General features: G+C 29.2%; 1 protein-coding gene across 2 annotated transcripts in view; it reads left to right on the top strand.

The window, feature by feature from the left end:
• Positions 1-11,013, top strand: part of LOC106682229 (excitatory amino acid transporter 3) — a 70,256-nt gene extending 59,243 nt beyond the window's left edge. For both annotated transcript variants that reach the window (XM_014422966.2, XM_067052364.1), the window contains exons 4-10: positions 2,422-2,464; positions 3,021-3,072; positions 4,540-4,723; positions 4,824-5,057; positions 5,281-5,475; positions 6,677-6,811; positions 8,961-11,013. In XM_014422966.2, coding sequence (XP_014278452.1) covers positions 2,422-2,464; positions 3,021-3,072; positions 4,540-4,723; positions 4,824-5,057; positions 5,281-5,475; positions 6,677-6,811; positions 8,961-9,081 — 964 coding nt within the window. In that variant the 3' untranslated portion in view covers positions 9,082-11,013. The remainder of the gene's footprint in view (positions 1-2,421; positions 2,465-3,020; positions 3,073-4,539; positions 4,724-4,823; positions 5,058-5,280; positions 5,476-6,676; positions 6,812-8,960) is intronic.
• The last annotated feature ends 5,606 nt before the right edge of the window (positions 11,014-16,619 follow it).

Below are 16,619 nucleotides of genomic sequence, written 5' to 3'. Positions count from 1 at the left end.
TGAAAGCTAATTACTGTAAATATTTGCTAATTTAGCACTAGGTTTCTTCTTTGGGTTAAAGTAAGAAAATAACAACACAAAAACAAAACCTCTATTTGACTCCAGGAACTAATTTTCAAATTATTGATGGTTGTTTTAACTTGGCTACCGTTCGAAGCAAGTTAAAATATGTACCATGCTGTTCGAAAGCAGTAACACATGCTGTTTTCAACCAGTTACAGAATCCCAACAGCAATGTGGTGGAAGATAACTTTATATACTGCACACTATGTACAATTATTTTAAACAACTTGTCACATAAAAGATTCCTGGACAACTCTATTTGACAGTTCTTCTAGAATTTAGATCCTAAAATGATTCTCTTCCCCAACGAGGAGATATTTATACGCAGTATGAGAAGGTGGGGATTAGCTAGAAGTAGAAGAGGGTGTTGTCTATGTGAGAGATTTGAAAGAACAAAGGCAAGCAACAGACAATGGGCTTCTCTTGGAAACAATATATCAATGTGATAGTTGTATAGGAGTACTGAAGTGACCGATTCCCTTCTTGTAAACGAGGAAGCAATACATTGCCTTACATTAGCAATGTCTTTTCTATGTGTCAATAACTATTTGTATAAATGCCAAGTGGTAAGTGTTTTTATTACCATTTGTGATGTAAACATTTATCCTATTTATTTATACTTCTATATTATTAAAATAATGGTAATTATACAGTCACAAGTTACTATAACTAACCCCCCAAACTTACATCTTTCGTAACTATTGTGGGTATATTTGTTACTGGCTTGGTAAGTAATTGTTAAACTATACAATTCATAACTTTAGTGAGTGGAATGGTTTCATTTTACATTCACATTTAGGTTTTTATAACAAAATTAAAGGCTCTGGTAACATCAAAAGGAGGACTCACCCTGACGAGCTTTTTTTTACCAATCCTTTTTGTTGATTATAACTGGTCTAAACCAATGTAGTAGTTGTTTTTCTATTCCATGTATATGTTAAGGAATTGTAGGAGATGCCATGTAATTACAAACACAAGGACACTCTAGTTATGTCAAGGTAAGTATTGTCCTTACCCCAATTAACAAAAAACCTGAAGTATTACATGAAGAGACACAGAGAAATAGAGAAAAAAAAATGAAGAAAAGGAGAAACAGAAAAACCAACAACAGAGTTATAGAGGAGGAATAAAACAAAAAAAACTGAAATTTTGATCAATGAAAGATATTTAAACAGATAAATCACTTTAGACAAAGTAACTCTAATATGAGCATAACATTAGACCAGTTAAAAAACAACAAGAAAAGTACTCAATTAAAAGAAAATATAAAATGTTTTTAAATATAAGAAGATGGTCAGGGTTGCGGTCAAAAAAAGAATAAATAGTTATAAGCTATATATATATATATACAGCTTTATTGGGATGTGATTCAGAAATTTCTAAAATATGGGCCAAAGTATGACGCTTTAACACAATTTCAGATTTCAAATAGATACCTAATCAATCAAAGTTTAGCGAATTGAGGTGTCATTAGGACAGACAAAGATAAGATAACATAAATGCAAACTAGATATATCACATCCCAACATTAACTGCCTAAACCATTCAACAGAGATAGTACATCACTCCAAGATTGATCAATAAATATCGTGATGAAACATGAGTAATACTAGTCCTCTGGGGATGAGGCAAATAAAAATAACAATATTATTTTCATTTAAAATAACTTCTGTTAGATTCAATAGAGGAAGTTGACAAAAGACTGAAATTCTTTGTCAGACTCCATTTGAGTTATGGAAGGAGCTGGCCATAAATTAACCATTCTGTTTTAAGATCTGCTTGGTAATTTTATAGAGATTTTTTTTTTATATAACCTTTGAATTTATTTCTAAGTTAAGATATTTTAATATTTGTGTACTCTTCTGTTAGATCAATAGAGGAAGTTGATAAATGACTAAAATTCTTTGTCAGAAGCCATTTGTGTTATGGCAATCCTCTGGGGATAAGGCAAATGAAAAATAAAAATAACAATATTATTTTCATTTAAAATAACTTCTGTTTGATTAAATAGAGGAAGTTGACGAAACACTAAAATTCTTTGTCAGACACCATTTGAGTTATGGAAGATGTTGGCCACAAATTAACCATTTTGTTTTAAGATTTGCTTAATAATTTACCGAGCATTTTCATTTATTTTTTAATAATCTTGTAATTAATATCTATAATATTTAAGTTAAGATATTTTAATATCTGTGAATCCTTAGTCATCCAGGGTCCATTGCAATTGCTTATTGGTAAAAATAATTGAATTTTGGAGTTGATAACTGGGTGGAAGTTTTTTCACAATTGATTATAATTAAATTTGAATAAAAATGCTTCTATCACTTTTGTGATTAAATAATATTTAATTTTTTACAGGAATATGTTCCCACCAAATCTGATTCAAAGCTGTATTGCTCAGGTAAGTTAAGTTTGATATTTTTGTAGTACACTGATTATCGATGTATTTTTGTATATTTATCAATAATACAGAGGCAACCTGAACTTTTAAGAACATTAATGAAAATATTTTGTAAGATTATAAAGCCCCTCACTACTTCATTTATGGTCTGACTAGTAAGTTTAGTGATGACCTTAAGTGTAATAATAAAACAGATACATTTCTGGCTGTCCATTTTTACAGAACCACCCTCCCTTGGCTATACTAAATTAAAATATGACCCTGACTATAGAGAAACTTTTCTAAAGATGTTATGATTCTCAGCTACATTAACTTTGTTTTTTTATGACAATGCTTCTTTTATTAAAAAGATTACGATTCTCTCAATTATTTATTTTTTGATGACCCTGCAAATAATAAGTCATGCAAGGGTAGTTTGGATGCCCTTTTAACATAAGACATTCCCTTTAATCCACATTGGAGCGTGGGTCCACTGTACTAACATATATATTTTTAATAATGATTAAACAGTTTCTAATTATTTTTGCTTAGTAATATGTTTTTTTTTCTGTTACAGTATAGAACAGTTTTGACACCACCAGTAATTGATGGAGTTGTGAATGCTTCAGGTATACTTAGACCATCTAACAAATTTATAGTAATTTAACAATAATAATAATTATAATAGCTCCAACAATTCAGTAATTAGCAGCCTACAAAGTTTCATGAAAAATATGAAGGGATACATTAGCTTTTGGAATTTAAGAAGAATGTGGAAAAGCAATTCAAGGATAAATTCAAAATATGTTTTAAAATTATCCTCGAAACATTTTTTAAGGGAAAAGTGTTAAACATGTGAAAAAATACATTATTTTCTGAAACAGAGGGATTTATTTGGCAATTCAGGACTGAGTAATATCTATAGGCACTGTGTATGTTGAGAAACCATTACAGAGTTACGCCGACTGCATGGAACAGCTACAGAATCAATTAATCATATTAAATCTGGCTACCAATTGCCTGCAGACAAAGAATATTTACTGATACACAACAATATGGCAAAAATTGTGCACTAAGAATTGACCAAGAAATTTAAGAGGTTAGAAGGTATCTGTCCTAATTATAAGTACAGTCCGTAATCAGTGATAGATAGATGGCACGTTAAATTGTATTGAGATTAGGCTATTATAATAGATCATATGAATCCACAGTACAAACCAGATATTTCGCTAATTTTGAAGAAAGAAAAGAATTCTAATATTATTGAAATAAAGGTGCCTGCTGAGGACTGTCTTCATAAGGTAGTTGCTGAAAATATTAGGACCTGGGAGAAAAATTAAAGCTATTTTACAAACTTGATAAAAAACCAAAGTTTTACCATTGATAATTGATAATTTCTACATTTTTTCCAATGCTGAAGAATACTCTGGGCAAATTTTTAAATATTGTTAGCAAATTTTTAAATATTTCATAAATAGAGCCTAATCCTAGACTTACTGGGTCTCGGTAGGCGAATATTCCTTGGAAGGGCAGGAAAAGTGTGAAATAATATTCACCAAAGTGAACAATGATAATAGTAAATTCTTGATTTGTTCTGGGACATGTCCTTTTAGAATTATTGTACAAATATAGTGATGGACTTTAGAACCTTAGACTAACAGATGAAGGAACATAGGATGTAATACATTATGGAAAAATGATAAAGTAAGATATAAATTTTTAAACAGAAAAGAATAAATTTCTTTATTTAAGAGAGTAATACTAATTCGTTATCAATAAGTGATACTAAAGTTTTTGCATTAAGGTGCAAAATAATGAAGTTCAGCTCAAAGAAAATTCAGTTTTATTAAGTATACAATGAAAAACTCTTTTATTACGAACAATAGATATAATAATTAATTTTTCATTACCTCTGAAGGATGTACCAATTGGAGCTTGTACCTATGAATGGTAATAAATTCCATTTTAAAATCTTTGTAGAAAGAATTTATAGTTGTATGTTTAGCTAATATTAATTATAAACAATGATACTCTTTAAAATGACATTTTTTTTTTTTAAAGGAACAGATATTGTAATGCATTATTTGAATTTTCAGTTCCTTTAGATGACTGGAATATTAGTGGCACCTATGACGAAGGCTCGAATGTACTAGGATTGGTGATCTTTGCTATTATTCAAGGTATTGCCATAGGTAGGATGGGAAAAATGGGAAAACCACTTTTGGATTTTTATGAAGCACTTGCAGAAGTGAGCATGCTTATCACCAGATGGGTATTATGGTTAGTGATTCTTACTCAATTAATTATAGATAAGAAATATTTATTATGTCATCTAGACAATTATGCTATAGAATACTCATTCTCATTTTATTTGTTTCAGGTTGTCTCCAATGGGTGTATTTTTCCTTGTAGTTTCCAAAATTTTAGAGGCTGAATCTTTTGCAGCCATGGTTGGACAGCTTGGACTGTACTTCCTCACCGTACTTCTCGGGTTGACTATCCATGGGCTGTTTGTTCTTCCAATGTTTTACTTCATCTGCTGTAAAAAGTTGCCACTAAAATTCATTGCTAATATGGGACAAGCTGCTATAACAGCATTTGCTACAGGCTCAAGGTAATGGTACTACTCATATACATGATATAATATTATAAAAATACACTTACCATTATTTGATTTTTAATAAATTTTGAAATGAATCCTTTTTTTACTTTAATCTTTATATTTAAGTCCCTAGCAAAGTTTTGATCATTCCAATTTACAAGTTTTCTTATATTCTTCTTAACTCTTTCCAATCATCGTCTTATATTATAAATGTCATGATTTTTTTCTTCTTCAGCTCAGCATCTCTGTCAGTCTCAATGCAGTGCTTGGAAGAAAAGAACAAAGTTGATGTAAGGATCAGCAGGTTTGTAATGCCGATTGGTGCAACTGTAAATATGGATGGTACAGCACTTTACGAAGCAGTTGCTGTGATATTTATCTCTCAAATTCGACAGATGTCTCTCTCTATTGGCCAGCTCTTTGCAGTCAGGTAATTTACCTGAAATATTTTAGTATGCTATTATTAAATGCCAGTGGTACTGGATAGTATCTGGCCAAAAGGCTGGAACCCATCTTAAAGTCATATACACACTATCTGATAAGATAAAAATACAGAACATCATAAATGAACAAACAATACCTCTTTTATCCATATTTTTCAATATTGTTTCCATTGCATACAATCAATTCTGGCATCAATTTAAGAGTTGAGGTACTCTACTTCAGAAGGCCTTGACAATGCATGCTCAATGAGGTGAGATATGCTGGATAGAAGGTGAATTGACCAGAAGATTGGTTTTAACATGTATTGGAGTTTACATGTATATGCCCTAAATACTTTGCAGGACGGAAATTCCTCTCTCTAAGGTATTTGCTTACAGTCCAGTAGGGAACAGCAAGTCGTGCAGGTATTTGCTTTAGGTCCTTGCAGGAATGGATAATAATCTCAGTAAGGTATTTGCTTATAGTTGAGAGGGTAGCCAGTTCTACAGTTGTTCACTGAAGATTCTGACAAGACAGTCAAGGAGTGTTAGCTCTAAAGTTGGAATATTCTAATCCAATTATGTATATTTTATTCACTGTCTTCTTAAGAGTTGAATTTGTGAGACTTTGATATGAAGATTGTAGTCTCTTGAAATGATTGCTCTAATGATATTTCTGGACTTAAAAATGCCACTAGATAAACTACATATAAAAAATTAGCTTTTAGTAGAACATGAGAGTCTATTGTAAGCTTTATTGATTCAAATAACAAATTTAAGAATATTACAGGGTTATTAAATTTGTAAAAGTAAAGTATTTACAAGAATTAAGAAGAAGAAACATATATCAATAAACAATATTCGTCTGATGAACATTGTTCACCTCTTAGATGCTAGTTTGCGCAATGCCAGCCCTAAGCAATTCTTGCAACTCTTATATCTTTAGTTATAATATAGACCAACAGATAACAGCAGTGCTGCTATATTCTTTACTGGAAAGACTATTTTTATCAAATTTTATCAGAAAAAAAAACTATCAACAGTATTTATTTTTAAAGCTATATTAATCGAGTTAAATCATTCAGCCTAATTGATCTTTACCATTTTTTAAGTAGTGTCTTAGTTTCCTGTTTTTTTTTAAACTCTAAATTAATGAAATTGTTGACTGTTTAAACAATTTTTGTCATAAATTATTCTTAATTATTTTAGCATTGCTGCAACATTGGCAAGTATCGGAGCAGCAGCAATACCCCAAGCTGGTCTTGTAACGATGGTCATGGTTTTGGAAACAGTTAATCTTAAAGCTGATGATGTCACTCTCATATATGCAGTCGATTGGCTTCTGTAAGTATTTCATAGGAATATTAATTGTTATTAAGGAAATAAAATGGAGTTTTAACTTTTAAATAGTAAGCTGGAATTTACAAACACCAGTGGCAAGGTAGAATCTAATGGTAACCAAACCTTTATTTTTTTTATCACGATTATTCATTTAATATGTGTAATGTTTCTTTCTTTATTTATCCCTTAACATTACAGGAAGAAATACATAACTCATTGAAATTTGGACCAATTTAAAATATTACTGTCAGCCTGGAATCTAGAGAGGACAGTTTTAGTTTTAGTGCTCTTAGCTTTAACAGATATGCTATCTAAACACAAAAAGAATGAAAATTATTTACTCTATTATCCAATTTTTTTTAGAGCAAGAGCGAATTAGTATCTTTGTTGTGCCTTTCGAATTTTTTGTTATAAAATGAACCAAATAATTATTTTCAAGGTGTTTTTGTTGAGAAGAATAGTATGATGTATTTAATGATGAAGTTTCAATTCTTAATCATCAAAATTAAATGATCAATAGCCTACCAAAGTCTAACTTTAAAATGTTTGTCTGCACTTTCCCAGGAAAGAACTTAATATCTGGTTGTTTAAATTCTCAAACAGAAAGTTGGATAAAATAAAAAATATATAGATTATAATAGAAATATGCAAGTTTTATCTTACTACTATTTTTACACACTGAATGCTCACAACAAAAATATTTATTACACTTCTTTCAAACCATGTATTTTCTTTAATCCTATCTCTGGTCCTTGGACAAATATAACATATTTTTTTCTTCTGAACAACCATCAAGTAAATTTATGTAGGCTACATTCTTCCATTTTCCTATTATGGTTTGAATTTCGCATCCAGGCTTTCAGGGTTGTCGACTTATCTTGATCTATGTTCTTTCAACAACAATCTTTCGAGGGTCTTTGTAACAACCTTGTTCATTTGAACTCGTTTTCTTACTATCCGTAATACAACAGCAATATTTGTGATCATGTCCAATTTAGCATAAAGATTTTGTCTTGTTCATTTATCGCAAAATAAATGGCACATTATTTACCCAATGTATTAACTCCTCCTTTGAAAGAATTGTAACCATTTACCATATTTTGGTTTCTAGTAACTTCTTGTACTTTACTCATCCTGGCTCTGAGTTAAAAGCAATAGCCCTGGAAACAATAGCTCTAATGTACCCTTCTCAAGATATGCTTCACATTTATACAGATGGATTAACTGAATCAACTGTTAGAAATGCTGGACCAGAGGGGCACTACAGAGACTACAAATTCAGTACTGCAGCAGGTAAGGGAGATACAAACTTCGACAGTGAAATAGGAGCTATCCTCATCGCCTTAAGAACACTGTCTAGAAGGCAAGACTGGAATATTGTTATCTTCACTGATTCTCAAGTGGCTATCCTTACTGTTACTAACACACAAGAAATTCTATCAAATGGTGTTGGAATGTGAACACTTCCTCCACGACTTGACACTTCAAGGCACTAATGTGATCCTACAGTGGATTCTGAGCCATTGTGGGATTTCAGGAAACAAAGAAGCAGATAGTCTTGCCAGGCAAGGGGTAAAATTACCACAACCAGTCCATCCAAGGTCTTATGACTCAATAAAAAGAATGATAAGGACCATAATTGAGGAGGAAACGAAAACAAAACACATGGAAAAGGTGGTAGGGAAAAGATATAAGAGTTTAATACAAAACCTAATCCCAGCTGACCTCCCAAGAAGAGACCTGCTTCCGCCTGATGACTGGCCACAGTTTCATGTAAAGTCATCTCCACAAGATAGGCTTTGCTCAGGATCCCATGTGTGTGCTGTGCAATTAAGGGAGAATGGAGGGAGACCACCTTGAGACATGTCCTTCTCAGACAGAATGTTGAAAAAAAAACATTTGCCAATGAGCATTTAAAATAATCTAATATAATTGGGCAGCAAGACATTGAATGGTCGAATGACCGACTTCGACATAAGAAAAAAAAAACTTTACTGGTCTAAAATTTGATTTGTAAAATCCATGTTATCAATAGTAAAATAATTTAATTAATAGTGAATATTGTTTTCTTACTTCAGATTAATAGTTCATATTAAAATAGAAAATATTATCATATCAAAATGATGTAATATTTTATTTTGTTTGTTTTCAGTGACCGATTCCGAACAACAGTTAATGTCATTGGAGATGCCTATGGTGCTGGTATTGTTGAGCATCTGAGCAGGGATGAACTAGATAAACTGCCTCCACTTGAAACTAATAAACGAGACTAAATTACATTGTAAGCAATGAATTTTCTTTCAGTTAATGAAAGGGAAACAGGGAGAGACATCACTGTCTTACATAGATATTCGCATATTAAGCATCAGACAACGTTTGTTTAAAAAAAAACAATGCTTTGTAAAACATAATTCCAGTTGATTTCAAATGACTGGTTAACAATATAATAAAACCTATATGATCTGATAAATGTAAAAGTACATTTTCAGGTTCAAAATAATCTATTTTTTAACAAAACTGTTGTTTTAAAAGTACTTTCATCTAGTTGTGAGCATTTGTTCATTTATCAAAGTTATCAATGTGTAAACAATGTTTTACATGAAACTGAATAATAACTTAGTTGTGTGTAAACGTGTACATTTTAATTCAAATTTGAATAAAAAGGGGATGTAAATTCTCTTTTAATCAAATTCCAGGATTAGAAATATTTAAAATTAAATTCATCAAAGGGTTTTAATGATTTTTTTTTTAATGATTAGAGTACTAAAATAATGAGATACTCTAGATGCGATTCTTTCAATGTTTGAATGAAAATTTTCAAAATATTTGTATTTTAAAAATATATCTTGAACAATAGCAAAGGAGAATATGAACAAATGTATCAAAATTTTCTTTTATGTAGGAGTTTTCATTAATACAAAGAACTCTCCAGGCTAAACTGTTACTTTTTTTTATAATGTATTTTATGTAAGGGATGTTATTCAAGAAAACATTTTACCAATAAAGCACTCACTCTGTTGTGAAAAGTACCTGAGTAATATGATATATGTTTTTTTAATGGTGTATTACTTTAAAAAAGATTATTTATGTTAAAATATTTGTACTTCTCTTCATACATCTTTATTTATGTATGCATGTAAATGTGAAGACATAGTGCACTTAGTGAATAAGTACATTTCAAATTGACTTGAAAGATGAATGAGCCATGACCTTCAATGACTTGTGAATTTCCATTAACGTTTTGTATAAATGGCTATCAGAAAAGAATAGGTATATAAAAAACTCTGCAAAAATGTGGCGTTTTAAGCTTAATTTTCAATTAGTTCAAAATGTTAGAATTTTTGACTTAAATACTTATTCGCCAGGACCTATATATGTATATAATATATAATATATTATATATTAGAACATGTAATATTTATATTATAGAATAGATTATATAAACTAAATAAATGCTTATATCTCTAAGAGGTTGTGTTCTCATTTAGAAGTTAGCGATTTTATTAATTTACAATCATAAAGATGTTATGCAAATTTAATTCATTTTTTAAATTACAATCTGTCAATTTTGAATTAAAACAATTTTCCTCACTATAAAAATAAAATTCTAGTCTCTTTAGAATCAATATTTACATATTTTATTTTTCTACCAAACATCTAAAGTCAGCACAGCTTTTTAGTTATTAATGATAGAATCAGTGTTTATATATATAGATAATTATGCCATGATTTGAGATTAAACAATAAAGGATATTATAGTTATATACAAATGTAATAATTAGATTATTTGTTGTTAGTATTACTTTATTTTAGTATATGTTACCATCTTATGTTTTAAACATAATTTACCGTTTTTTTTTTTTTTAAAGTAAGCCAGTATGTATTTCTCAATTTGTAGTTATAACTTTTTTTATATGAAAAAGAAATATTATTTCAGAAGCTGTATGATATTTTTATAGCTGTATTGTATTTTTATTAGTAATCATAAACAGTTTTAATCAAAGAAATTTTAATTAGAATTTCTTTTGGGATTATTTTTTGATGTTCTAAAAATATAAAATTCAGTACTGTGTGCTTATTATCAGATAATGGATTTTCGTGTTTCTATGGATATTGTGATAACAATAAAAATGTTATAACAACCATAGAAACATGAAATCATTGGTTTTCTGCTTTCGTCAATTATTAAATTATTTTATATTTTATATCATTATGTGTACCATTTTACACCCATGTATTCTTATGATCAATGGTATATATGTCCATTGGAAACCCGGATTCAAAATTTTTATGATTGTGATATTTTCCCTGATTATATATTTTTCATATAATTAATAACAGCTAAAATTGTTAGATCTTCAAGTTAAACAAAGCTGTAGAAACCCCTCCTCTCTACTCCTACATCATAGCTCAGGAAATTGAAGACCAACTCCAATGAATCCTTTATCTATAAGGTCATGGCTCCTCATCAGCAGCTCTGATAAATAATCTCATAACCATTGTTCTGACACTATGTACACAGCACCAAAAATTTAGTTTATTTTTGTTAAAAAGAAAAAACAAAAATAAAATAAAACCTTTTAAAGGGATTGTACCTTCATGGTACCTCTGTAAGAGGAGCACATTCTACATTCTATTATTTGACTGTGAGGCTCTTAAAAATGCAAGATGAGAAAATTGATTTAAGTTTTAAAAAAGTTAAAGTTGTATCATATTTTGTAAAGAACTCAAGAACAGTGTAATAAGTTTAATACAACTTTGTAATGTTATTTTTTGTGTTTAAAAGTTCTCAAATTGTAAAAAATGAAAGAGAAGCCTATTTGTATTCCAATGATCATTTTGGAATAGATGCATTTATAAAAATAAATGAGTATAGATAAAAGTCTAAAATTTTAATAAGCCTTAGTTTATACGTTTAACCTGTTTAAAGATTATTGCTAAGTTAATAATCTTAATTAAATAATATTTAGTGGTGTCATACCTATACATCATTATTGTGCAATTGCCAATATTGTTAACAAAAAATTTGTATGTTTTAAATATATAAAATATAGAAATATAATATATCTAATTCAATTCAATTTAATGATAAGCCTAATTGATTTTTGTATTCCAGTGTTTTTCAAAAATTCATTTTGCTTTAAATTTTTATTAATGTATACGTCTAACAATCTGTAAATCAATTAGTATGATGTAAACAGAGCCTTATTTCATAATGAAGTTCAAACTAATATTATTAGTTTCTAAATAAAGAAGAAGATGGTCTGGGTTACGGTCAACCCTGACCATCTTCCTCATTATTTGAAATTATACGGTAAATTATTTATATATATTATATTAATTTTTTAGTTTGTACTTGATGCAATTTCATTGACTTGTACATTGCTACGTAATGATATTTTACCTTTTAATTCCTATAGCACTGAAAGTTGTATCCATTATGAAACAATAATAATAATAAAAACAAGAAATGTTAGTACTTGTATTTTTTAATTAATACTACTAGCCATTATTGAATATTATGAAACAGGATACAGATGTAAATTATTTTAGAATATTTAATAAATGATAAATAAAAATAAGTAAAGTTCTTTTATTTCACAATTATGAAGTATTTTTATTTTAATATTTTTTGTATTAACATTTATTAATTTTTTTCATCATCCTTATTTATGGTTTTACAATTCTGATGTGATCACTATTAATCACGCATGATCACTTATTAAAACTTGATCGTGCTATCCTGATGCTGCCTGCACTAATAGATTCAGTTACTGAAATGTCTTATCCCAATATAGACGGCATTCCATCTGTGGTAATTAATTACCTATGCCCCATTCAAACTATGGGTAAATTCTTGTAAACCATACATTAGTATGTCTTGAAACGCCTTTAAGTTACTCGGCTTTGGCCTGCATTATTGGTTGTCATCCGTGCCATTACTTTTGCTTCACCTAAGGAAAATAAGTTCTATTTAATTTATTTTTTGTTTGTAATAACTTCTAAGAATAGTATGGGAACAGTTATAACATAGGGGAAAAACAGTTAATTTCCATAGTATGATTGAAGTAATTCTATCGGAATAGAGATACTACAAACTCTTCTTCAAGTGACAGAGATTAACATTTTTCCTTTCTTGATCAACAGTTTTTTATGTTATCCTTCCCTAGAGACCCAACACTTAAGACACAGAATTAGCTACGGACTTACCTTTGAAACATATAATAAATGTTAAGGGAAGTGGAGTCTTTGTTTAAAAAAATAGATAAATCAAGCAATATTGAAAAAGTGGCTAAAATTGGAAAAAAAAAACAGCAAACTCAAGCCCATGCAAATTATAATACAGGTAATATATACTAAGTTATTACAAAAGTCTTTGTGCATTAATTTATCCTAGACATTAAAGTCTCTATTTTAGTCCTTATTCAACTAGGATGTAATGAATGCATATATCATTGTTTACTTTACTAATCCTTTATTTAATTATGTGTACTAACTGTCACTGTCTCTCATCCCATAGTAAATATTTCCAACAATTTTTGTGAAAAAATTCTAATCTATCAATTTTTGAGGCACTCTTTTAAACAAAGACTTAGTGTGAAGGGAGCAGATGAGGAAATTTGCTCAGTGGCAGATGAAAATGCAGTGCATTATGACACTGCTGGATTTTGTTTCTAGTGATTCAATTCTGGAAACAGCCTGGATCAAGACAAGCCTATATTTTTCAGAAGTGGATTTTGATAAATTGTTTGAGTCGGCCTGCCAAGATCCTTGCATTGTAAATAATTATTAATTTAGACTTATCAAATAAATGATTATGTTTTACATATAAAGCATACACATTTTCTTTTATCGTCAAAATAATAATATTTTGTTCACACTATTGATATTAATCAAACTTTTTTTTTTCACAATATTCACATTCTATTGTTTAATTCCCTTTTTCTCTACTCTGTACATGGGAACTGATAATATTTTTTAATTGTATTTTACAAGAGGCATAGAATATCACTACAATTCAGGTATGGAATAAAACTTTGATAATTTTTCATTATTATATAGTTGTATTGTACAAAAATGTGGTTCCAGAGGTTTTTTTCTTAATATTTTTGATTAATATTTAATACAAAAAATTAATCTTACTAAAAAAAAACATAAAAAAGTTCACAATGAATATGATAACTCACTTTCAAAGGAATTCACAAATTGTAAATAATTACCAAACTGAGATTATGACACAAATTCTAAACTATTTTTACTTACTTAAATCTACTTCAAAATACTTAATTATGATATTATTATACAACAAATAATGTATTTCAATATTCCCAATTTAATTTATTTTTTTTTAATATTTGGAAGTTCAACTTGTCAGATAATTTTTATATTTGAAAGTAGCGAAATTTGAAATTTCATCAAAGATAAAACTATGATTTTCATTTGAATGTCATAGAACATAAAGGATAATGTTTACTTCAACCTGGTTAGAATAATATTTCAGGGTTTTAGAATTTATACATTTCAGGCATTTGCACACATCCCAAACAAAATATTGACTATGATAAGATGATTGACTCAGAATAACTGTGACAATGAAAAATAAATAAACAAAAAAAGATTCACAAATAAACATGTAATTAATGTGTTTTATTGAATCATTTAGTTGTTCTAAAAATCCTTGAATGTACAATCTTATATAACTATGAAAAATTCTTGTGAATCGAAGACCTATCTCTGTCCATGCTTTGTACAGTTTTAGAATATTGGTCTGTTGTTTGGAATCTGTATCAGAAAACTAATATTGATACATTGGAAAGTGAACAAATGTATTTCTTATATCTTCTTTGGTTTTGGGCAACAGGTTAACATCAAATGACTCTTTACTTGAAATTGATGGTCTTAGTTAACTTTAAACCTGAAGAATAAATTGTGATATAATATCTGTTAATCTGTCCAATGTTTTGACATTCATGTACCTCCTCATTAAACCACAAATATTTGACTTTAGTTATAACTTGTCACAAATGAAAATTATATTAGGTTTTCCAGTATACCAAAAATAATGCACAATGTCAAGTCATTACCAAATGATATTGATTTGTCTCACTTCAGTTTACCTTGACTAAAAAACAAACTTCATTATACCAGTTTTTGTATTTATATTATTGAATTAGTTTTTCTGATTATATATTATATTATATTATATTATTCTTTATATTCCAATTACACGCTTTAAATTTCAATGTATGATTGTAATTTAAATCATACTTATTTATGAATTTGAATTTATAATAATCTAAATAATTTTATCTAAATAGATAATTAGAATTCAAATGAATTAATCATAATGTGAATAATTTGTAATTTTTGTATGTATGTACCTGGGTTTACTCGCACAAAGAAATATATAAATAAATAAATTTGTCAAAATCAAAATATTTTAATAAGTATAAATAACAATGGTTATAAGTATAAGTATATATTTGATTAACACCTCCAATGAAAATAGTCTTACTATAACTGTCTATATTTACACAGTCTTAAGCCTGGATAAAGAAGGAGGGTTGGATCATAGGATGGTTCCCCATGAATTGTAAAAATAAATATTGTTAGGAACACTTATTGAAGCCTCTGATGTATGACTGAATCACGGCATCAATATGGACTTTGGAATTGGACAAATGAAAATAGTACCATGTTTCCAAATGCAGGAGGAAGCCTGACATGGATCACTGCCATCAATCCGAAACTTCAGGTGTATAAATGAAATGAGATCTTATAGATTGTGTAGTGACACTGCTACTATCACACTTCTAGCTACCGCAGGAACCTTATGTGACCTAGCAGCTAAGATATGAAGTATGATCATCAGATAAACGTTGTATATTGATATATATGTAATATCTAGTAGATATTTTAATTTAATATATGTAACCATGTGATATATTTATTGTATTATTCCTAGATGTATTTTTTGAACAATGAATTTTACAATACGATATACTAATCTACTGAAAGCTAATATCTTATATGTACCATCTTTTGATGGCATTTTTAAGTCTAGAGGAATCACTGGGGTAATCATAGTAACCATTTATAATTGGCTTTAGGGATGTTCCTCCTTAGGAGGCAGTGAGTAATAATATATATCAATGGATCAAAATATTCTCACTCCAAACTAAGCAATAAGATTTTAATTATATATTCTCTCAGATATAAATACATATATACAGGAAGTAATACTTATAGGGGGGCAGCGGTAGTAGCGTGGCAACGCGCCAGTCTATCTACCCAAAGGTTGTCAGACCTAGTCCCGGTCCCACCCGGGCTTTTTCAAATAAATAATAATACAAATAATAAATAAATAATAAATAAAACAATAAAAATAATACAAAACTCACTCACGACCTCCTCCCCGGGCATTTTTGAGCCCCGTTAGCCAATTGGTGGCACTCACAAAAAATACGAAACTACCCTACGAAAAAACTACGTCAAGAAACCCGCGATGTATTTCCTAATACCCATATAAAGAATAAAAAGGGTATAAATATACTCAAAAAAAGGACTGTTCAAGTAGTAATTAATAAGTTGTAATAAAATGTACATAATGTACCGTACATATTCAATTTGCCAAGAAATGCAAATAGTAGAGGACTTTAGTCCAGCTTTTTTACAGTACTTTTATTCAATGCATTACAGTATTTGTTCTCAACAAGTGCCTACCAATACGTCGTATCCAGTTAGCAAAGAATAGTTCTTGGTAATAGTGGAGAATGTAAGAAACCCTGAAATATTGGCAGCTACTCCATTA

This window comes from Halyomorpha halys, unplaced genomic scaffold (genome assembly GCF_000696795.3).
Source record: "Halyomorpha halys isolate HHAL.00 unplaced genomic scaffold, Hhal_1.1 Scaffold397.1, whole genome shotgun sequence".
Taxonomy (NCBI): domain Eukaryota; kingdom Metazoa; phylum Arthropoda; class Insecta; order Hemiptera; family Pentatomidae; genus Halyomorpha; species Halyomorpha halys.
The sequence above is the reverse complement of the archived record's forward strand: the minus strand, read 5'-3'. Positions and strand labels throughout refer to the sequence as shown.